Source organism: Lissotriton vulgaris, chromosome 7 (genome assembly GCF_964263255.1).
Source record: "Lissotriton vulgaris chromosome 7, aLisVul1.2, whole genome shotgun sequence".
NCBI classification, from domain to species: Eukaryota; Metazoa; Chordata; class Amphibia; order Caudata; family Salamandridae; genus Lissotriton; species Lissotriton vulgaris.
The window spans coordinates 186317774-186342339 of record NC_141695.1 but is presented as its reverse complement, the minus strand read 5'-3'; the positions used below and the strand labels follow the sequence as shown (position 1 = coordinate 186342339).

Genomic DNA, 24566 nt, shown 5'->3' with positions numbered 1-24566 from the left:
AATCCCGGGGAAGCTTACTCATAATAAAGATATCAGTGTGAAGTAACATTTAAATATGATTATGGGACTCATGTAGATAGATTTCTTGTCTAATTTATCTTGTGTGGTGCAATGCCTTTTTCTTGTGCCTTCAAGAAAATTGTATATGCCTTTGGAAACCAAGTGCTTCCGTACACTGTCCTTGGGGAACCTTTGAAATTATATGCACACAGATCATCAATATCTCGTTCAACACTTTAAAAATAAATATAACTGTGAAAGAGTTGTAAGCAAAACTCACTGGATAGTCTCTGACATTAACATCCAGTGCGTGTCGCACTCAATGTCCTCATAGTCTGCCATATTTGTGCATCGGGCTATACGTGCGATCCACAAGAATCTGGATCTGGGTGTTAGACCGCGCGTGTTTGCTAAATTCAATAGTCCACATGAGATGGCCATGTTGTTTTTTTAAAGTTTTACAAAGTATAATACATCACATTAAATAATACTCATCAAAGTTTCCCAGTTTAGCGCTTTCCTAGGTAGTGTCCTTGGCTTCTCCACACTGGAAAACATGCTCCTGGTGGTTTACTTGCGGCAAACCCACAGGTGCCGCCTGCACTAGCAATGTGCTACAAAGCCTCACTTTGGCCCTGAGAGTTAGACTCACTATGGCAGTAATGTGCCAAGTTCATTCAAGTTTCGAAAGGCCTGCCAGTGCTGCTGCAGTCTTACCCGGACAGAGAGTCTCTCTTTCAACAACAGTGCGGAATAGACTGGGTTCTCCATACTTCTCTTACAGGGATCAATTAGCCAGGATCCCCACTGGTCTGGCTCCCTCCAGGATCTCTCCTTCTCCTCATAGGTCAAAGTAGTTTTGGCTGGCAGGCAGACAGCTGGTATTCCACACACAGGGCTAGTGTTCTTGGCTTCTTGGACAATGGCCCCTCACACAGCTGGGAGACTAGCAGGCCTTTGGCCCTAATCCTGGTTGCAGCAGCTTGAGTCTTGGCAATCTTCTTTCCAGTTGGATATGAGAGTTGACCAACTTGTAGTCCAAATCCATGCACGGATGCGATTTAGGGTCTGGTCCTTTTATATTCGTGATGCGAGTGTAACTTTTTGAATTGCCCTCTTCACTGGCCTATGCTTTGTCAAAGGGAGAGTCTGCCAAAACAGGAGGGGCTCCAATTTGATTGACCCCGACACAGGTCAAGGGAATAACAGGAGATAACACCGGGCTGTCACCCTCCACTGAAATTAGCCTCACAAAGTTCCAAAGGCCTAGGTCTCCCTCTCTATCATGAGTCCCTGGTCCTCCAGTGCCAACAGTGTTTGGTAATGAGCCCAGGCACCACTGACCAGTAACTAACTCTTTCTGAAATTAAGAGACACCTTAGATGGGCACAGAGGATGCTCTGCAACCGTTCCTTCCATGTGTGGACCTGAGTCACAAAGGTGAACTTACACTTTTGAGTAAGTTCACTACTTTTAGGTATTCACAAACTAGTTGCGAAGTTTCGCGGCTCCGCACTCCCTAGCCTTATGAATGCGATGCTCTCCCCAAATGGAGACTTTTTAACTTCGTCTTTTCAAAGAGGAAGGAATTCCAGTTGGCCACTGTCTGGAAGGTTTCCAAATGATTCCTGCTATAAAGCCTGTGAACTGCTGCTTCCTCTATGCAGGGGGCCGGGGGGGGGGGGGGGAGGGGAGGGTGGTGCGTGACCAAACGGGGAGTTTCTAAAAATGCATTGAGTCGCAGCATGTATTAAATAAATGCTTTTCGTTTTGCAGGAGTTGACTCAGGGTTAGACACCTGGTCTCTCCCTTTTCTGATCCTGTGTGGTCCAACACCTCAATGTAAGTAAGCCACTTTCTTTTTAATCTCTTTTGTTTAATAAAATGCTAAATGTGCGCTCTTAGTTTTAGAAAACGAAAGTAAAATTAGCACCTTAGGAAGTAAGCAGCCGTAAGATTTTGTAGAATGCTCTCATTCTGAAAAGAAATGCGGCCATCATTTTGTAAAACGGCCTAAAGAATCGCCCCAGTTGCAAGGGACATACCACCCGGGACCCAGCTGCACATGCCCCTTCCACTAGCCTGGCGACATTGGTGCTACGAGACAAGAAGCCCTCTTGAATGCGAGGTACAGACCCCAAACTGCAGAACCGAGCCCTAGTCAAGAGTGTACTTGTGTACCTTTTTCAGAGTGGGGCAGGGGGCGTCATCAAAGCCACATCACTGAAGTCACAGGGATTGTGAACTATCCAAGCTTTACATGAAGACATCTGTAGCAAGCACCAGGAGAGTGGTGAAAAGGGTCAGGTGTATGTAGGAGGAGGTGGTGCATTTTGGGGCATTCTCTTGCACATGTATTAAAGGAAGGTGTGGAAGCGCAGCACATTTTTAATTGAAATGGCAACAAAATTGGAATTGAGGTGCAATTTCAATGCTGAAACTATAATATCGACACATGATAATAATTTGTGGAAATCGGGTATCAGGACAGCAAATATTATACAGTTTGCTTAGTTAGGAAAGGAAAGTGTCTCGATTTGTTTTGATCTCATTAAAATATTTCTTTCCATCACTCTTTAGAATGTCACTTGTTCCTTCTTCTCCAAACTCAGGTTGCTGAATGCTGTCAACCGCATACTTTAGGACTTTTACGAGGAGTCAATAATACTTTTATTTGATTTCGTTAAAATCATAAGATTGGGAAAACCACCGTTATACATAATACACTGTATTATGTATAACGGTGGTTTTCCCAATCTTTTATGAATTTTAACGAAATCAAATAAAAGTGTTATTGACTTCACTTTCATGAGAAATCCTTAGGGCCTTCCAAAGAGAGCTGAGTAACTGTCTGAGTCCGAGCATTTTTAACCTGACCCTGCGCTTTGGTTGTAGCATCTGCCACCTCTTTGCTACTGTTTTGCTGCTTGAAGTGGGTTTAGGAGTCGAGCAACAGAACTACTGTAATATTTACTAGATTTACACATGTACCATCACATTTCTGAAGGCACAAAGCATATTTCCTTAACTATATAAGAAGGCTCGTTGGATAATATGCTTTTTCGAGAGATATAGGCTTGCTGATCTAAGCATCCTACCTCACACCACCCTGCAAGGGTAAGCCTTGACTGCTTGACCTCGCCATCCCCTGAAAGATAAGCCATGAGAGGAGGAAGTTTGCGCTACTGCCTAGTTCCAGTTTTTTGAAAGACAACAGCAAGGGCGGCCTAAATGTCTGCAGCTTCACAAGTCGCAGAGAACTGGCCTACTGTAGACTCTCTGATGGTGGCAGAGTCTCTTCAAGGGTCAGATTTCCCGGCCATGGAGGGCCCCACTTTACCTTCCACATAGGGGCTGTGTGAGACCTAGGGCCTGTCTGCATATGAAATGCTGGTGCAAGCTTCTCCAACGAGTACCGGGTCAGCCATCTGCAGGCAGCTCTCCTGTGTGCAGCACAGCCTACTAAATTAGAAACGTTTGCTTGGTTGATTTAGTAGATGTTTCCCATTTAAAAGTGTATGTTGGAGACATTAGTGCACTTTCCTTAGCTGCTGTATGGAGAAAAATGTTTTCATCTACAAAATGTATTTAAAGCTGATAATTGAGTGATGCATCATGCAGCAGTGGGGAGACTCATTACTAAATAGGGTTAGCTATGTGTCAGGGAAGTTGCAGCTAGGGTTGTTATTTATAACCCATGTAGAGGCATTCCAAATTGAGAAAGTCTTTGCTATATTACTTCTGGCCATTCTGCCGCATGCATTGGGGTATTCAATGCTGGGACTGTTGCGTAGGATGGCCACTAATGCAATCTGATGTAGTCTGATGCGGTCATTATTACAACACTGAGGGCCTCTTTACGGTGTTGGGCAGCACCACAAGTCCTCTTGCTGTGTTGCCGTATGCCAATGCTATTTACAACATTCCTGTACTTTCTGCCAGTGCCAGTGCACAATTTGCAGCCTAGCACCGACACGGGCACCAGGTACCTGCATTGTTTGCAGGATTGTTTTTGTGCAGGAAGGGACAACTGGGGAGGCGTTAGGTTGTGGCGCTGCCCTAGGTTTACTTGATTTTGTAAATCTGGGTCAATGCCCGTGGAACGCTTCCATGATGCAGAGTGAGGCAACGCAGCTCTTTGCACAGTATTGCCTTACTCCGTATCTATGAGGCCATGCAAAGGCACGCAGAGTGGCTTTGCCTCATCTCTTCGATATGGTTGTGAGTCCTGCACCACTGGAGTGTCATAATATTAGTAGCTCTGAATGATTGAGCCTAAGTGGGTCTTATTACATGAAAGGTTGGAGACCCTTGCTCTAGTATGGGATTCTTTGAGCGAATAGCTGAGTCAATCAAGGTGTTTGTTAAGCGCGACAACTCACCCAAAAGGGTCTCAAGGAGCTTGGGGGGTGAGGGGGGTTCCGGAGGTTCCAGTCCATCAAGGAAGGGGTCTGTCGAAGAGCCAGGTTTGAGGTTTCTTGCAAAGATGGGGAGCATTGTTGTCTGTCCGAAGTGGAGCGGAAGGTCATTGCAGGCCTTGGCCACGAGGAAGGCCTCCGGATCTGGTCTTTCTGGTGCAGGGGACCATGGCGAGGAGAGCTGTGCTGATCGTAGGGTCCTTTGGGGTGCGTGGTATTTGAGTCTGCTGTTCAGGTATGCTGGTCCGTGTCGTGGAGGGCCTTGTGAGCGTGAGTGAGCATCTTGAAGGTGACTCTAGCTTCGATGGGGAGCCAGTGGAGTGTGCACAGGTGCTGGGAGATGTGGCAGTGTCTTAGCAGGATGAGGACCAGTCTTGCGGGGGCGTTTTGGATGTTCTGTAGCTTGCAGGTGGGGTTTTTGTTTATTCCGGCATAGAGTGCGTTGCTGTAGTCGAGTCTGCTAGTGACCAGGGCATGAGTGACGGTCTTTCTGTGTTCGAGGGGATCCAGTTGAAGGTCTTACGTAGGAGTCGGAGGGAGTGGAAGCAGGAGGGCGAGACAGAGTTGATCTAGTGGTCCATTTTGAGCTCTGAGTCCAGGATGATTCCCAGGTTGCATGCGTGGTCCGTGGTGGTGGGCAAGCTTCCGAGGGCGGGGGGCGACCAGATGTCATTCCAAGCTTCGGGGTTCGGGCCAATGATGAGTACTTCCGTTTTGTTGGTGTTTAGTTGTAGCCAGCTGTTTTTCATCCATTTGGCGATGGCTTCCATGCCTTCTTGAAAGTTGTGTCTGGCGGTTTTGGGTTCATTGGATAGGGAGAGGATGAGTTGGGTATCGTCTGCGTATGACACAATGTTGAGTCCGTGGGTTCTGACAATGGGGTGAGCGGAGCAATGTAGACGTTGAAGAGTGTAGGGTTGAGAGAGGACCCCTGGGGGACTCTGCAGGTAGTTGGTGTGGGGTCCGAGAGGAAAGGGGGGAGTCTGACCTGCTGCGTTCTGCCAGAGAGGAAGGAGGGGATCCAGTCGAGGGCCTTGTCTTGGATCCCTGCGTATTACGGTGTGGTGAGAGACTGTGTCGAACGCCGCTGAGAGGTCGAGGGGGATGAGGGCTGCTGTTTATCCTTTGTCCAGTAGGGTGCAGATGTCATCTGATGTGTCGAGGAGGGCTGTTTCCGTACTGTGTTTTTTCTGAAGCCGGATTGGGAGGAGCCGAGGATGTTGTGCTCTTCTTTGAAAGTAGCGAGTTGGCTGTTGATGGCTTTCTCGATGACTTTCACTGGGAACGGGAGCAGGGAGATGGGTCTGTAATTTTTGAGGTCAGTGGGGTCCCCTGAGAGTTTCTTCAGGAGGGGGTTGATCTCGGCATGTTTCCAGTCGTCGGGGAACATGGCAGTTGCCAAGGAGCGGTTGATGGTGTGGCAGAGCATGGGTGCAATGGTGTCGCTGGCTCTGTTGAAAATGTGGTGGGGACAGGGGTCCGTGGGGGCCCCGGATTGGATTGACTTCATCATCTTCAGTGTGTCTTAGGTGGTGAGGAGTACCAAGTTGTAGATCGCTGGCTTCAGGGTGTCAGGGGTGGTTGGTGTGGGTTCAGTGTGTTGGTTGTCTTCGTCGAAGTTGTCGTAGATGCTTTTGATTTTGTGGTGGAAAAAGGTGCTGAGTTTGTCATAATTTGAGGTCTTGTGAGGGAGGGATGTCGGTGGACTCGCTGATAGGTTGGGTGAACTCCTTGATGATGTTGAAGAATTCTTTGCTGTTGTGTATCGTGTCTGTGGATGGTGAGTGTTCTGAAGGTGAAGTGGACGCATCGATGGTCAGTCCATGGGAGTTTGTTGGTGTAGCTGAAGGTGATGGAGTTTCCTGTTGTGAAGAGGGGGTCGAGGGTGTGTCCTGATGAGTGTGTGGGTTCGGTGGCGATCTGGCAGAGTCCAATGTGGTGGAGGTTGTCCAGGAGGGATGTGGTGCTGGGGTCCAGTTGGTTGTCGAAGTGGAAGTTGAGGTCTCCCAGTAGGGTGCAGTTGGTGGACGTGATGGCATGCGAGGAGATGATGTCGAGATGGAGTTGGTGAAAAGTCCGCGGTGCCCAATGGACCGGTATATGAGGGTTCCTTGGAGGATGGAGGGTGGAGGGTGGAGGAGGGGCTGGCCAGTATCTTGAAGTGAAGGTGTTCCATCAGGTCTGTGGGCTCGTCGGAGAGTGTGCTCAGGCGAAGGGTGGATTTGTGAATGATGGTGCTTCCTCCTCCCAGACGGGTGGGGCGATCCATCCTAGAGATCTGTATCCTTGGGGAATGGCGATGGCGATGTCCAGTCCCGAGGTGGTGTTGGTCCAGGTTTCGGTGAAGAATGCTACGTCTGGGGTGGTGCTGTTGAGGAGGTCCCAGATTTCGGTGGCGTGTTTGTGGAGGGATTGAACATTGAGGAGGAGGTATTGCAGGGTCTTTGGTTCGGTTATGTTCTTGTGGGTGGGTTGTGCTGGGTCCGCGGTTGTGTCACAGACGGGCAAAGACAGGCTTGCACAGTGGCCACCATTAAGTAGGGGTCGGGGAGGGCTGGACAGCTGGGAGGCTCGGAGGGGAGCTGGAATGGGCCGGTTGCACTGGTCGTGCTGGGGGGAGGGGCCGCAGGGGCAGCACCGGTGGAAAACAACAGGTGGAAAAAGGCAAAGGAAAAACTAAAAAAGAGGGAATAGTGCAAATAAGGCAATAAAAGTACAAGCAGAGTGGAGGAAAGATACAGAGGAGAGTGAAAGGGGGAGCTTGAGATGAGGGTAAAAAACGAGTGAAAAAAGAGGAAAGAAACAGAAGAGAGTGAAAGGGGGAGATAGAAACGAGGGAAAAATGAGTGAAAAAGGAGAGAAAAAGCAGAGCGAGAGAAAGGAAACACAGGTCCACTGGACCACCAGGGTTGAGGCTCAGGTCAAACCTGCAGGTGGAGGAGGGCCTTGAACACCAACATTCAAGAGTGCAGGGGCTCTGAGGAAAGCTTCACTTAAGGTGGAGCTGCAAGGGAGGGAGAGCAATTTCACTGAAAATGAGTGTACCTTAGTGTAGCTTAGTAGAGAGTAATGTTTTACTGAAGAAAATGGCCATAACAGGTGGTGGAATAAACAGGCAGAGTTTGACGACTGCACACTAGGCTGTGACATACATGGCATTTCTTATAGGTTTTATCACACCCATGGATGCCATTGGGTTATGTCCATCTTATCAATAAACAATAATACTCATCATTAGCACTGAGCACCAGTCACAAAGGCTCCGGCAGTGCATGCTCAGACTTATGTTAACAAAGTGCATTATGTGCACAAGTTCTTGGATCTAGTCAGAAGTAAGTAGGGGTGGGAAAGAGAGAGATGGAATGAAGAGCAAGGATACAAACATTATTTACTTATTTCAGATGCCTCTCTAGCAATCAGTTTCAATTTGATGCCTGATGTGCTCCTGAACTCACTCACCTCAAGTAAGGGGTTTTACTCAGTGTCCTTTGTTTCCTCATAGCTAGAAAGGTTAGTACTCAGTCATGGATTTACATGAATACGGTCAGTTGTTGCTCAGTGTAGACTGGCTTCAGCCATAAGGAAAGTCTCATGTTTACTTGGAGTCTGCTTTCTTTTCAAGGTATGGGTGCTGCTGTCATGGTCTCAGAGAAGAACTCTCAGAAGCATCTTCCCCTTCAGTTCATTCTCCTGGGTAAGTCACCTTCATTAGAACACCTCATAGTTAGGAAGCTACTAGGATCAGTCTTTTTGCATTGACATCACTTTTGCCAACTCACTTATCTTTAGCATAATGAATTATGTGAAAGCACAAGCAAGGGAAAGAAAGATCAGCAAAGTTTATTTGACTGAACCGTGATAATATAAATGTGGCAGTTACTCTACATCTGTTCAGTTGGCGATTGTGGGACTTGACCCTCTATGCAGGCTCATCCCAAAACGTTTTGCCTCAACCTCCTTTTCTCTGTCTTCTGTGTTGTTCTGAAAGAAGGACTGCTACTTTGCTGCCTTGCTGCCTGGGTGAAAAGACTGAACCTGCAGCTTGGACCCAGGCCCACCAGAGTGACTCCAAGGGCTAGATTACTGGCCTCCTGATTAAAGCCTCAGGGACAGGAAAGACTTCAACCACTTTGAACTCAGCACCTGAAGTCTGTCTGATAAGTGATCCCACCCCATACCTGTACCCTTGGAAGTGGGACTGAAGGTGATCTGGTAACCAAGGTGTGCAGAACCAAAGCAGAATGATGCAACACCTTGCACCTGCATCAGAACCTTCACAGCGCAACGCATCCCTGAAGCCACACCTTGCATCACAGCCCACAGTCTCCTCATAACCGCCACTGAGCAACACTTCCCAGAATCAGGCCATTGCATCGTAAGCCCTATCATCGACGGCATCCTCATTGAAGATGCGGGACCTTGCATCGCAGTCCCCCAGCTTTTTCTGAACTGCTGCTGGATGACTAATCCTCAACGCAGCACTTCGCATTGAAAACCCCTTGACACCGGCATCCTTGAGGACACAGGACTCGGATTCACAGCCCCAAAGCTCCCCGGATCTATCGCTGCCCGATGCATCCTTGACGTGGGATCTTGAAACCCTCCACAACAAGGATTTCAAGTACATTGCTCAGCTGGCCTGACTTTCCCTGTGTATCTGGCCCGTGCACCATTGTGGTGACTGTCCTGATACCGTGTGACCAGATAACCAGAGTTGCCGCTTTGTGTTTATAGCGGCAACTCTGGACAAAAGACCAGGGGTATACCCAAATTACCCTCCTATATCTGGGCAATAGACATCATACAATGATAAGGAAGAAGAGTACCGAGGGATTAATATCCAATTTATTTTCACTGAAGGGCACAGTTAATTACCATAACAGAGTTATGTAATTCTACATGAATCATTTATAAAAATTAATTTAACAAACATACATGCCATGGGACCGATCTCAGACCGTACATTATTCCAAAACACATCCATACCAAAACATACAACAATACATATACATATAACAGAATACAAAAAAATACATATATATATATATATATTCAACAAAGAATTTTCAGAAATCCCTATTCAAAAAAATCCTAACTATATATACCTACTGGCGATCGCCAGTAGGTAATATATATATATATATATATATATATATATATATATATATATATATATATAGGTATAGGTATATATAGTTAGGATTTTTTTGAATAGGGATTTCTGAAAATTCTATGTTGAAAAACTTTGGCGTTGATGGACGGAATTGGCTGAAATTTTCAGGAAAATGGCACATTTTGTTTCTGAGCGTCCCCTGAAAGTTTTGGGGGGGTTTCGTCAAGCAGGGGCCGAGAAAAAAGGGGGGTCCCAAAATGTGTTTTTAACATTGAGTTTTCCATAGGGCGGTTGGACTCACTTTTAGCTCGAACGGCTGAATGGATTTCTATGAAACTTGCAAAATTGTAGAGACTGTTTGCCCAATGTGCCTTTGCTAGGTCTCAAGATATGTGCTCCAGTGGATTTTGAGGAATTAACGTTAAAAAAAATATATATATCTGTGACAGTGTCCCGGTTAGCGCCCCGGTTCGCGTACCAGACGCGTAACGGAACTTCGCGAGGAGAAGACATATTTTAACTTTACAGAAACATACAGTCACTGGATGTTGTCATCAGTGATGTCATCAGTGATGTCATTTGAGATGTCATCAGTGATGTCATCAGTGATGTCACTGGCCATGTCATGAATGATGTAATATGTGACATGATCAGCAGTGGATTGCGGGTGCGCGATATATAGTTAGTGCAACTAACTATATATGCACATTTCAATGGTTTTGTGTGAGTAAAATAAGGTTTTGTAAATGCTAATTCCTAACTATATATGGTCTATAACCTATGGTTTTTTCAGTGAATTATATATCTATATAGATATATATATATACACACACACACTCTATATCATCAATACTCTAAAATGTAATTTAAATGCTAGGGTTCACTCATTAGATCTGAGTGATACAGCCACTATTTTTAAGTAAATCATTAAAATTGCATATCTCTGCTTCTACTTGTTGGATTTTTGGAATTTTGGTTCTCATGAATTTTTCTTGTGTTGTGTTTTCACTTTATCACTGTTTGAAGTGCTGTGTAAATACTTTACACATTCCCATCAAGTCAAGCCAGACTGCTTTGTGACAAGCTACCACAGAATTAAGCAAAGGTTAATTTGTTTTATTTTGGGGATTCACCCAGACAAGAATTGTGGTTGCTGCGTAAGTAGGGTTTCCCCCCTGCTCAACCACTTACCCAATGTTCATCAATGACTGGTGTTTTATTTGCTGTGGACCGGCACATTCCAGTGTTATTGACATTTACTGGCAGTTTTGTATTCTGTGGGTGTCAAGCAACAAGATGGAATTGCTATGTAGCCTCTATGAACTACAATCGACTGCCTGACCGCTGAGTACTGCGGTGTTAGGGTCGATTATATATTATATTGTATTATAATCCCAAGGCAAAACAGCAAGCCTCACTTCTGCAGAACAGTGTACATGGGAGGCACTTCCCCCAAAGCAACAATTCACCACAAAGAGTCCAATGTTTTGAGTATTACACTCACCTCCAGCGCTCCCGCTGTTTCCAGAGAGCAGTCACAATGTGGATTGCACCACCAATTCCAAGTTCAAGAGTGATTAAGTCCATTCATTACTTGTTATCACAAAGTTTCTTTATTCTTCTTTTCAAAAGGTTTTAGTTAAAACAGCCAAACAGCCAACGCATTTCGTCCAACTTCCATGGACATCGTTAGGGCTTAATATCTAGATTTGATCTTCTATGGTTGTTGGTATTTGCAACAATGCTCTCAGGTTCAGTATATGTCTTGTGATAGAACTCATCCCTCCTGCATCCAGGGTAAGTTCGATACCACTGCACGGTCGAGGACGCGGACTAAGGCAGCCTGATCTGCTGCATAGCGTGGCACAGGAGCCGAGCAATATCAAACTTACCCTGGATACAGGAGTAATGAGTTATATCTCAAGACATATACTGAACCTGAGAGCATTGTTGCAAATTCCAACAACCATAGAAGACCAAATCTAAATATTAAGCCCCGATGAAGTCCACGGAAGTTCGATGAAACACGTTGGCTGTTTTAACTGAACAAGTTAAAGAATAAAGAAACTTTGTGATAACAAGTAATGTATGGACTTGGAATTGGTGGTGCAATCCACATGTGTGATTAATTATATTTTATTGAAATTGCATTTATATAGCACCTACTGATGAGGTGTTGTAGCACCTTACACCAGGTTGCACCCTACTCCGGAACCCAGTTAGTATGGTGTTTTGGTTTTTGTTGATTATGGGCCTTTAAAGTAAAGGTTGTGATCTTTGAAATGGGCATGTGGTATTTTGCAGGGATTACAATAAAAGGGTTAACAAAAACATGAATGTGACTTAGACTAGAATAGTGTGGAAGCATGCAGACGATGGAACGGAATGTAGTGTTGGCTGCTATGGAGGCAGCAATGGTAGTAGAGCCAACAGCACTTTCCTGCTCATCCTGCAAGTACTGCAGCTGCACCGTAGTATTTCAGTGATGGTGTGTTCCCTCTGAGCTGCCGTCTGTAATAAAGTGAGATTCACACTGGATTAAGTTCAGTAGGTTATATTTAATCAGCCCCAACCAACAGTCAGCTAACATCTGACAAACATGGAATTACAAGATATGGGAACCTTGGTATCATGTGGTTCCAAACTCTAGGTTCCAACATGGAACCAGAAAACCCAGGATGACAGGTCATCACACTTCTCCCTCTTAAACACTAAACAGGTTTACATGTCCAGCAATGAAGAAGGCAACGGAAAGAAAAGGTAAAGCAAAGAAGAAACTATCTAGACATAATCACGCAAGTGAACAGGTGGCCTACATACTCTCACACTCTTGCGAGAATAATTAGAACGCAGATCAGGAACAGCAACAGCATCATCACATTTCCCCTTTCCACCAAAATGAGAAACACGACTATTGTTCCAGATACGACCATCCTCCGTCTTTACAGCATTTTTGAAAATTTTCACAATGGTTCTAGGAACAGAAAACTTCGACCAGTTTTGACAGCCCACGGGAGCCCTGATTTTTACTACCTCACCCACCTTGAACTTGGAATCCTTAGCAGAATTTCTCCTATCCACATAAATTTTCCTTTTTCTCTGAAGTTCCAATTCCCTTTCTCTCCATGCACCCACCCCATTATTTTTAACACCCTTGTCTGCAGCCAGCCAGGCAGGACACAAACAAGTATTTGGTGCTCTACCCTTGAAAAGTTCAAACGGGGTCTTTCCTGTGGTAGAGTGAGGAGAGAATCGATAAGCCGAAATTCTGTTCTGTAACTCTTTTCTCCAGTCCAAATTGTTAACCCTCGCCAACTGAATGCTTTCCTTCAAAGTTTTGTTGAGTCTCTCCAAAGCACCATTTGCTTCTGGGTGATACAAAGAAATCTTCTTGTGAACTATGCCACACTCACTGAGATACTCCTCGACTTTCCCAGAACAAAATTGAGGCCCATTGTCAGAAAGAATTGAGTTCGGAAAACTCTCACGTTTAAAGATAGACTCCAAAAAGGAGATAACAGACTCACTTGTAATCTCCCTTACCAAACTGACCTCAACCCATCTAGAATACAAATCCAATAAAACCAACAAAAAATGGAGTTTGATGCTCGCCATGTAAGGGCCCCACAATATCAACTGCAACTTCATCCCAGGGGGACCTGGGCAATCTCCTGCAAACCATAGGAGAAGACCTCGTTCTCAAAACTTTATCACTTGCCTGACAAGAAGAGCAATCCCTAACAGCGCGTTCCACCAACAAATCGATACCTGGCCACCAGAAGTCCATACGTATGCGTTCTTTCGTCTTGGAAATACCCAAGTGACCCTCATGAGACATGTCCACCAGAACACTTCTGAGGTTAATAGGAGGAACTAACCTAGTACCTCTCATGAGTAAACCATCTACCACTGCCAACTCATCAGCAATCAAAGACCACGGCTTCTTTAAAGAACAAGACCTACCATCTTCCAACAATTTAATGACCTCCAACAATTCCTCATCCTTACTCAGCTCCTCTCTCCAAGCATCTTCTTTCACCGCCCCCAAGGTAACATCACACACCTTTAATTCAGCCTCAAAATCGTCAGCCAAAACCTCCTCAACATTTTCTACAACATCCACCAACCTAGACAGACAATCTGCCGAGACATTAGTTTTTCCTGGGATATATTCAAACTTGAACATAAACTCCTGCAAAGAAATTACCCATCTCCTTATTCTTCCCGAGATGGAGTCTAATCCCTTCTTTTCAAACACTTCCTTTAGCGGTTTGTGATCAGACCTGACGGTAAAGGAGGAACCCCAAACAAACTTCCTGAACTTATTCACAGCCCAATATATACCAAGCGCCTCTTTCTCTATGACAGAGTAATTCAACTCTGCCCCCTTCAAACATCTCGAAGCACAAGCTATAAGGACCTCCTTGCCTTTCCTCAGCTGTAACAACAAGGCACCCAGACCCTTACTGCTAGCATCTGTTACAATAAACGTTGGATCGCCTGGAACAAACGCCTGCAAATTTGGTGCATTCCTCAGATCCATCTTCACCTGATCAAACTCTCTGCTACACTCCTCAGTCCAATTAAACACAGCATTTTTACACATGATCTTCCTCAGATTAATAGTCTTATCTGCAAAGTTTCTGACAAACTTATTGTAAAATTCTGCCATGCCCAAAAATGAAGAAACCTCTTCTTTTGAACATGGTTCCTTCAATTTCTCAATTGTTTCAACAAGATCCTTTTTTGGACAAATGCCCTTCCTAGAGATATGGTGGCCCAAATAATCTAGTTCATTGACACCAAACTTGCACTTGCTCTGACGCAGAGTCAAACCAACTTCCAACATTTTCTTCAACACCAGGCAAACCCTCTCATCATGTTCCTGTTCGTTCTTACCAGAAATGAGAACATCATCCTGATAACATCTTACCCCCGGTATTCCTTTGAACAGATCTTCCATAATTCTCTGGAATACCGAGGCTGCCGAAACCAGCCCAAAAGGCATTCTTAAGAACTTGAATGCACCCATTGGTGTAATAAAACTAGTAAGCTCTTGACACTCTTCTTTTAGCGGAACTTGGTGATAAGCCGAAGCCATATCTAAGGTGGTGAAATAGCAAGCCCCATCTAACGTAGAAACCAACTCCTCTATGTTTGGCAAAGGGTACTTGTCAACTATTACCTCTTTATTTAAAGCACGAAGGTCAACACACAGCCGAATCTCATTATTAGGCTTCCTCGCGACCACAATTGGTGCGAGCCACTCAGTTGCTTCTACTGGTTGTATAACCCCAGTCGACAACAACTTCTCAATCTCTTTACCCACAGCATCCTTTACACAAATTGGAATGCGTCTTACTTTAGCAGCAACAGGCACCGCACCTAACTTCAGTTTGATGTTGTGATTGTAACCTTTTATACATCCTAGTTTCTCACTGAACAACTCTTTGTAGTTCTTAATGAACTTGTTCTCAACATTGTCTACAGCCTGTACCTGAATAACTGGATGAGCATTTGGATTGAGACTCACACCCAACCTTGCCTGATGAGACCAACTCAACAAGTTGTCACCCCTGTTTACCACATAAACTTTTGCTTCTGTATACCTCCCTTTATATTCAATGCAGTCAAAAAAGTAACCCATTATTTTTATGGGATGTTCTTGATAACCTGTTGGTCTTATATCCGGTTTACACAAAGTTTTTTCCTTCCCAAACACATTTTCAAACACCTCATTTGAAATAAAAGTAACATGTGAGCATGAATCAAATTTCATCAACACACTTGCTTCCCCAATCAACACATAATCAGAAGGATGTTCTACAACATCATCATTAATCTGAAAGCTGACCAACTTAGTCTCAGTCTTCATATCTCTCCCAACTCTTGTTCTACAATTTCTACCAATGTGTCCCTTTCTGCCACACACATTGCAATTGAACCTAAGAGCAGGACACTCTCTCGCATTTGCCATATGCCCATATTTCCCACATCTATAACAGGTTCCTTGAAAAGGAGTTGTGAATTTCTTACTCGACTGTATTTTAGAAATTCCACCATCAACCTCCCCTTTCAACCTTTCCTCCTCACACACCTCTTTTTTTTTCTTCTCATCCTGTCTCTTCACAGCCTGACACACCACTTCTTGTGTTGAAGAACTACTTGGTTTGTCATCCTTTTTCTCTTTGCTTAGTTCCCCAACGCATTTTAACATATGTTCAACCCTTTTTGCAATACCTACTACTTCTTCAAGTGCAGGCTCATCCTTTAGCCACAACTCTTCCCTTATCTTATCACTCACGCATCTCAAAACGAACTGATCTCTAATGCGTTCTTCCACTAAACCTCCAAACTTGCAACTTGAAGCCAACTTTCTTAGAGCAGTAATGTACTCCTCAACACTCTCTTCCTTACCCTGCTCTCTTAACCCGAAATAGTACCTTTCCATGATTGTACTCACTTTAGGAAGATAATGTAAATCCAACTGCCTAGCACACACCTCATACTCATTCAATCCTCTTTGTTCTGCTTGAGGAATGGCCGGAAGAGTCTCCAAAATCTCTTGGCCTTCTCCACCCAAACAATGCATCAATAAAGCATGCTTCCTTTCACCACTCAAATTTGCACCACACACCCTTGCGTAATTTTCAAAGATCTTTTTCCATTTTTTCCACCTAATCAGTGGTTCACCCGGTTCCATCAGGAAGAAAGGTGGTGCAGTTACATTCTGCATTTTACAGCACCAATTCCACTCAAAACCCTTACACTTGTACCACTATTAAATCTTTATCAACAAAGTACCACCGCCCTTCCCTCAAAAAGGTGTGCCCATCACCGTCGACAGGCTTCAAGTTCCTCAATGTGGAATCTGTCCGCCAAGCTCCTCCGACTTTTCTCTCCCTCGCGTTTTCACTTGTTTTCCTTACAACGGATCCTTCAGTCCTCCTTCTCCATTGAAGTATATAATCTTTTAATGCCACGCTCCAAACCGCTGCTTCAGTTGTAACAATCCTCTTGAAATGACAGAAAAAACAAAAAAAATCGAGAAAAAAAAAAATCCAAGATGGCCACCACTAATCCATCACAAACATTCAGGCTTGTTTCCAAGGTGGATTGGGCTTTCTTTTCTTCTTTTTCAAAACCAAGTCAAAATGGCCGCCACAACATTAAATGTTTCTTTCTTTGGCTATTAGAGCTTGTTTTTTTTCCTTTTCCCAACCTAAAATGGCCGCTAGGAAACAATCGTATCAGTTTCTATGGGCGATCTCGCTTGTTTCTTTCTTCCATGAAACACGCCCAAACCAAGATGTCCGCCACCTTTTTCTCAAACAAAAGGACTTATTTCTTAGGGAAATCACCCTCGAAAATCGACGTCAGTTACAAACTCCGTTTTTTTTCATTTTCTTCCAAAAAAATAATTGTAACAGTCTACCTTTGCTGATTTTCGTCACGTTTTCGATTTCCTCAACGTCCTTCACCGTGTTTCCTTCGCTGGGCCACAGCTGTACCTTGAAGATGTTGGTTGATCTTCCTTCACCGACACAGCTGTCATGTGAGATTTTCACTTAATGTTCAGCTATTCACCTGTTGTTGAGGCTATCCTGCACGAGTGGATCCCATCCAGAAACGTCGCCAGTGTAATAAAGTGAGATTCACACTGGATTAAGTTCAGTAGGTTATATTTAATCAGCCCCAACCAACAGTCAGCTAACATCTGACAAACATGGAATTACAAGATATGGGAACCTTGGTATCATGTGGTTCCAAACTCTAGGTTCCAACATGGAACCAGAAAACCCAGGATGACAGGTCATCACACCGTCCTTGTTTGAAACAGCATCCATGACAACCACAGTGGAATGGACTTGCGCACACCAGGAGGTGTGAGGAAGCCGGGGTGCGGGCTTCTCGGTCTGTGGATGGTTAATAAAGTTCCCATCGGACACACATTAACCAGAAGGGCGGACGAAAACTGTAGTTAGGCAGTGCTGCTTCCGGATAAACGGAAAAGCAATGCCAATGTTTCCAAATAGCGAGCGGCGGGAGAAATTCCCCGGCAAAAGGCAGAGTTTCACCCCTGATAGAGATTACTTGATGTCTCGGAGAGACAGCTCATGTGGGCTTCCTAGGCGAGACCTAAAAGATGGGCACTAACACACATGGAAACAAGTTTGGACTAATATAGGCATCCTGGAGGACTTTGGGAATTCAGCGTCTCTCTATTCCGGCTCAGCCATTTAGGAACTTGTGTGAAAAAGTGTGGTGCCAAAAGCAAAATGTTTTACTTTTATAGTACCAGCATCTTACAGAATTCCCTCTTTTTGAGCAAGCAGATGCTTGAGTCTTTCAGTCAGCATTCCACATAAGGGACTGATGCCTGGTCGGGGGTTGTAAGCACTATGTTATAATAAATGCCACTACAGAACGTCACAGACCTTTATTTAGAACCTCCTCCTCTTGAAGATCCTAACTCAGCCCAAAAACGAAAGCAGCAGCACGTCGGGCACTAAGGGCCAGGTTGACTTCCGGTAAAGTAGTGCTTTAATAAAACAAATTTACAGCTTCCTCCTCACGTCATTAACAGGGGGCATAGGGAGGAGGAGGCAACTGCAGCCCATGAGGGAGCAGGAACAGCTGTTCAGAATACAAACAAGCTGCGGGAAGTAATGCACTGAAGGAAAAGGTATGGCCTATAGTGGAAGGATTCATGTAGCAGGGCCAGTCTCCAGGGCATAACAAAAGGAGGGACTACTAAGTGTATTCACCAATGAAACGCCAGCACTTTTAAAGGACACTGAGATGAACCAATGAAAAAGATGGGTGTTTTTTTAAGCCCATATCTAGATACAGCATGTCTCTTCGAGTCAGCGCATGCAGCGCATGTTCTGCCTAGGCAAGACAAATGCAACCCTTAGGACTTACATTATTTCTTAATACATGTCTGCCCTTAACTTAAAGAGGTACCCTTTCTACTATATTGTAAACTATGTTCACGCACATGACTATAAGGCACATAATTTACCGAAATATAAGGGATTTTTTTCTGTACATGCAGTTCTTGAATACTGAGATATGTGCATGCAACTACAGCACTTTTGTGTAAAAAAGTTTTAATAAAAGAATATGTACAGGTGGGATATGAACCAAATTAAAAGGCCTCTGTTTTGGATTTGACACACTTGAGTGCAGCGTTATCTAGAGGTGCCAAAATCACATCCACAGCCATCATCACACCTATGCCACTCACAACATTTTCAGATTGCTCACAATCTTTTGAATAGATGCAGAACCCACTGAGGTATCTTATCTGTGATGCCTTGGGTGATGAAGTCAAGAGGTTTCCAATTCAAATAAATGAGTGTCCAGTTAGGAGCTTTGGCTTTCATCAGTCATACTGTGAAAGTTGAAGAAATTGATGTACATAGACAGCATTCATTCCCCTTCTTCTCCCACTCCTCTCCCTGTGAGCGCCATGACTACTGTAAATTATTGACCGTATCACCCTGCCAGTAAGAGCCCGTACCCATATGCATATGTACGGCTATTCCAGGCACCATGGCCTTTCACCCATTGGAATCCCCGGCTTCTCTCCTGCGCGTATCTTAAGCCCTCTCTCATGCATAGACCATGAAACCCTCTCCCTCTGCGCGACCCTACTGTGAAAGGCAACTCTCCTACTTGACTCGCACAAAACCCCCCCCCATTCCTTCTTGAAGAGGCATCCTTCGCCTTAGCTGACGTAGCCCTCCCCAGCTGCACCTGACTGCCCCCGCTCTCTCTTGTACGGGTCATAAGACCTCTCTCTCTCTCTGTGCGACTCTGACCCTGCGCGCACCCTGACCCCCTCCTTCTCCTCACATGGGCAAGTCATAAACCTTCTTCTTCTGCAAGGCCCTGTCCTTGAGAGTCACGGCCGCGCCTGACCAACACCTCCTTTCCTCCCATGAATACCCCTCTGTTGACGAGCCTTCCCTCCGCGCTCGATTGTCCACACAGCATGAATACCACTCCTTTGATGACCCCTTCCCCCGAGTCCGGCTGACCACACGTGTGCGAGGCCATCGCCTAAGCCAGGAGATACCATTTACTGCCCTTATTGTATGAAGTCACTCCTCTTCAAAGGACCCACTATTGATCCTAGCCACCCCACCCCCTGGGCTATGATCAGGCGTACACATCCTAAACAGTTGACGGAACACTCAGCTGCGTGATTGCCCTCCCCTCTTATCAGCAGGTCAAAGGGTCCCTATTGTGAACACATGTGGGGTAGGATTGACACGAGGATTATAGGGTTATCTTTCCTTCGTTTCACAATGCTGTGACTGTAATGCCAAATGTTTTGTAAGGTATAAAAGCAAGAGTCTCAGCTCACTTGTTAGAGCACCTCCCGAAAGACACTGTGTTTCGTGTCCGAAATGACTGGCTCTCCTCATGAGAATTAAACTCTGTTCTTGATTCCTGCTTCCAGCGCCCGTCTCTTTATTTGGTAACTATTCAACATGGGAACTAAGAGGCGGTTTGCGCCAGCGGCCTGGGCATCGATAGTAATATGGGCTCATCTTCCACAATTGGCGTCCCAACGCGGGGTCCATCAGTGACATAAGGTTCGGTAAGAGAGATCCAGACGAAGAAGTGAACATCTAAATGATCGGGGTATGCCTGCCTTGAGAGGGCCCTCGCCCGGCTGCCGATCGAAAGAACTTCACCAATTCTGAACGGACCTCCCTTGAGTGACCTATTGTCCTGACTGGAATCCCACAGGAATGCTACATGGAGTAAGAGAACGATCGGGCGCTGGAGGAGGGAGATGAAGAACTGTCCGTATGGTCCGGTCCGGGTAAGATTAAGTAGGGTGTTTTTACGCCTGATTGGTAGGGTGGTTCTATCCACCTGATTGATTGATTGTTTGTATTGAAATCGGTATTTGTATACTGATATTGTTGGTATTGGTTCATTTAGCTGTGAATGCTACTTGACATATTGGTTCTCTTTTGAGAACGAGACATTCTCTGTTTGCAAACAGCGGCGAATAGGAACGTCGTCCCTCTTTGCAGATAGAGAAGGGTAGGTAATGCAGACTTTTGTCCCCGTTGTAATCCGTCATGCCTACTTTTCTCCCCACTGGATTGTTTGAAATCGATTAATAATCGATTGTTGCTCTTTGAGATCTTCCCTGTCTACAAACTGAGATGAGTAGAAATATTCTGTCTTCCTTTCTGGATAGCGAAGGGCAGGTAATGCAGACGTTTGTCCCCGTTGTAATCCGTCATGCCTGTTTTTCTCCCCACTGATTGGTTGGTTTCCTGGACATTGTTGTTCCAGGAATTGTTTCGTTTGAGGTATTTTCTGCCTGCAAACAACGTGGAGTAGAAATATTCTATCTAGTCTTTGCAAGCAGTAAAGGGTAGGTTATGCCCCTTTGTGAATTCGTCAGTCCTACCCACTCCCCACTGTTTGGGGGGTAGCTCGCATGGTCCGCCCAGGAGACTACCCTTATGGAGGACATATGCTCCCCGCTCATGGGCCATTTAATGGAAGTAGACCATCTGGTCCGTCCAGGAGGCTACCCTAGTAAGTGGAAGTACATCGCTCGGTCTGTCCAGGATGATACCCTAATGAAGGAATATATGTTCCCCTTTTGATCGATAATCTCGTTCCACCCCGGACCATTTATTGGAGGGAACTCGTCTGGTCCGACCAGAAGTACCCCCTAGTGAAAAGGACACATAAAAATATGAAGTGATCACCGTTCCTTACTAACAGAAAGCTTTAGCTCGAAACACGCTAAGGAAGAAAAGGAAAAATAAAAAGAAATCAGGCTAAGTCAGTAACCCCCTGATGAGCTTTTGACTTCACTAAAAATAAGAAACATTACAAATAGTTCGTAATAAGAAATGTAAAATGGTGAAAAGTTTGACAACAAAAATAGCCACGAGGTAGCTAGGCTTCACTGCCTATTCCTGCTCCCAACATGTCTGCCTCACTGCCTGCCACGCCTAAAATAACGGTCACGTGAAATAGAAACAATTCAATAGGTACCTACCCCCATTCCGGAAGCTCCCGAAGTGCAACAGGTCCGCGGTTACGCCCATCCGGAAGGCGAGGCCTCGAGGCACGAGGGGCCCGCCTGGCCACGGTCAGTAGGAGATGATGTTGGGCAGGCGGTCTAGAGAATGGCCAGGACCTCTCCATCTCTTCTCTTCTGCTGCCCTGCAGGCCAAGGGGGGAGGGAGCTGTCTTGCCTCAGCCGCCGACCACTCCCCACCCCCTCTCTTGCCTGAGCTGGCCATCAACGAGGACCGGAGCCAAGGCGAGGTCGGACAACCCTGGAAGTTGCAGATAGTCCCGCCACATGACCACGCCTGACAGTTCCAGGTGGTCCCGTCACATGCCCTCGCCTGGACAGTTCCAGGTAGTCCCGCCACATGTCAAGAGAAAAGGGGGGGATGTCTTGCCACAGCCACCGACCCCCCCCCCATCTTCAATGGCTGGCACGGCCAATCTCGAAGCGACGGAGCCGAGGAACGGCGCGGGGTCGCTGGAAGGGGGAGGCGGCGCGAACGAGCCTCCCCCACCTCCCTCCAGGTGGAGGCTTCCAGCGACACCCCAATGCTCTTACTTAAAGAGGGTCAACATCAAAAAGCGGTCTTCTGCCCTGGACGGGCACACGCCCCATGTCTGTTCTTCTCCGCAACCTTGAAGATTCTATAAGAGCCGGGGGGCACCCCGATCCCTCCGCATGGGCGCCCCCGTCCCCCTCACTGGGAACCGCGACATCGACGCACTCCTGCCAGCGCCAGCTTCAGTTTGGAAATGGCTAAGGTGCAGCCACGGCACAGACTTGTTCAGTTCCGGAGGAACACCAGAATGACCCGGTAGGAAAATTGTTGCCGCCCTCCCCACTCTTTGACTATCGTTAGACTGTTACCACATGATTCAAAACTTTTTGAACTTCCAACGGAAGGCTCCGGTCCAACCATGAATCATTGGAGACATTCTGACTGTGCTGGAACTCGCCTGACCCCACCCAAAAATGGCGCCGACACAAAATGAGACGTTTTGAATAAACTTTGTTGCACCCTGATTGCGCAGCTTTTTGTCCCGAGATATATATGCAGTTTTTGGATAATGAAAGTAGATATGAAGGTTATTGAGTATGTGCTTGGACAATGAACTGACTTAGGGTGGGTACTGATTATAATTTGGAAAATGAATTGGTGTAATTTAGGTAACGAATGAACTTATAATGAATTCATGAATTTATTAAAGATGAATTACTGACATGCATCATGCTTGCTCTGTAGGGAAGTTTAATGCGATTTTATTGCACTGCTGCACTTTATGCAATGAACTGCCACCAATTTCGTTCTTCTTATGTACAGTTTCAATCCGCTTTGTAGCCGGCCCACCGAGTTGCAGGCCTGTATTTGTACATCAACACTTTTTATTAAAAGTATTTTGAAAAAGAAAGCATGGTTGTAGCAGTTGCATTAATGAGTTTTGGATGTCTTACTACTGTGAGCGAAGAATAAGTATGATGAAAGATGTAGATCAAAAGGGATCAGATATTTAGCAGCTACATTGTGTGTCACAGGCAGCCAGAAAAGCGTTTTGGACACCCTTAAAACGACACCACGGAAATGCCACCTGACCGTCACCTTTGCACCCGACGAAGAGGGTTGCGACCAAGTAACTCATGTAGATACGCAGATCGTCAATGATTATCTATCTGACATTACTGGTCCCTCTGGGCTTAAACGCCGAGATGGTAAAGAAAGGCGGTACGTGGAGATAGGTCGAGTAAGTGGTAGGTAAAAGCATTTTCGGACTACTGCATGCTGATGTACTTTGAATGCTGTCCCCCACCCCTTCTTCTTCCTCCCTTCTGCAGGTCACGTCAGAACGTCGGCTGAAGTGTGGGAGAGCGATGGTCGAACCACCGACGAAAAGGGAAAGAGGGAATAAGTGTATAGTCCTCATAACGATAAGTTTAAAAAAAAAAAAAAAAAAAAGACGTAGACTTAAACATGACTGTTCCTCCTTAGAACATAGCGACTGAGAGGATGGACTGACATAGAAACTGGACAGGTACTGAATGACGAAAAATTGACTAGAAATGACGTGTTAAATAATGTAACTGGACGTTTGACTAGGTAGGGAAAGGACAAAGAAAAATATACGGGTAAGGGTTGCCACGGCACCACCCGTCTAGGAAGTTAGAAATGTTGCTGATGTTCAAAATGCACTGCCCCCTTTCTCACACTCTTATAGATATAGCCAAGCTGCCCGACTGTTCTCCCGATCAATACTTGCCGTTGCCTCAGCCTGGAGAACTTCCCACCAAAGGAAGGAACTGAAAATGGTTTAAGATCCAACCATGGGTAACTAGCACGACCAGGTTAATTTCTGATCGACCAACCGAGGTGTGAGTATTGGCAATTGGGAACGCTCGCAGACATGACAAGCGAGAAGAAAAAGGAGGGAAGGGTAGAAAGAGCTAAGCACGTAGATAAATAGGATAGTAAAGATACGTAGGACATATAAAACAGATCTTGTTGGCTAACAATTGTTTCCTGTCTTGTCGTGAATGTCTTATATATGTGTAATACATGTGCCGTCTTCCCTGTCTGAGTTTGTGTGTGTGTGATGTACGGATTTATGTCTTCCCTCTGTCCGTATCTGCGTGTTACCTGACCTTTGCTGTTCTGTGTTGTGAGCGCACTAAATGACCTATTTACGTACACGTCTCTCTCTCTCTATCTCTATCTCTCTCTCTCTCTCTCTCTCTCTACATGTCATACGTGTACCGAATGGCTCGTTTAGATTGCGGACGACTCTCGCTCTCTATGAGAGTCTCCCTATTTTCTCTCCTTCTTTTTGGTAAAATTGTGCCCCACCGGCACCAGTCTGATTTGATACATATTGAACGCGAAGGCGTTCAGCGAAATTGACCGAAACTAAAATGATTGAATCTCGCCATATTACTGCCTCTCCTTTCTGCAAAATGAATGAACTTGAATTGGCTGAGAAGG

General features: G+C 45.4%; 1 protein-coding gene across 1 annotated transcript in view; it reads left to right on the top strand.

Moving 5' to 3' along the window:
- Positions 1 to 1766: 1766 nt before the first annotated feature.
- The window catches only part of LOC147701153 (sialic acid-binding Ig-like lectin 14), a 297336-nt gene continuing 274536 nt past the window's right edge, over positions 1767 to 24566 (top strand). The window contains exons 1-2 of the mRNA XM_086929914.1: positions 1767 to 1842; positions 8041 to 8112. Of these exons, the coding sequence (XP_086786040.1) occupies positions 8043 to 8112 (70 nt within the window). The 5' untranslated portion in view covers positions 1767 to 1842; positions 8041 to 8042. The remainder of the gene's footprint in view (positions 1843 to 8040; positions 8113 to 24566) is intronic.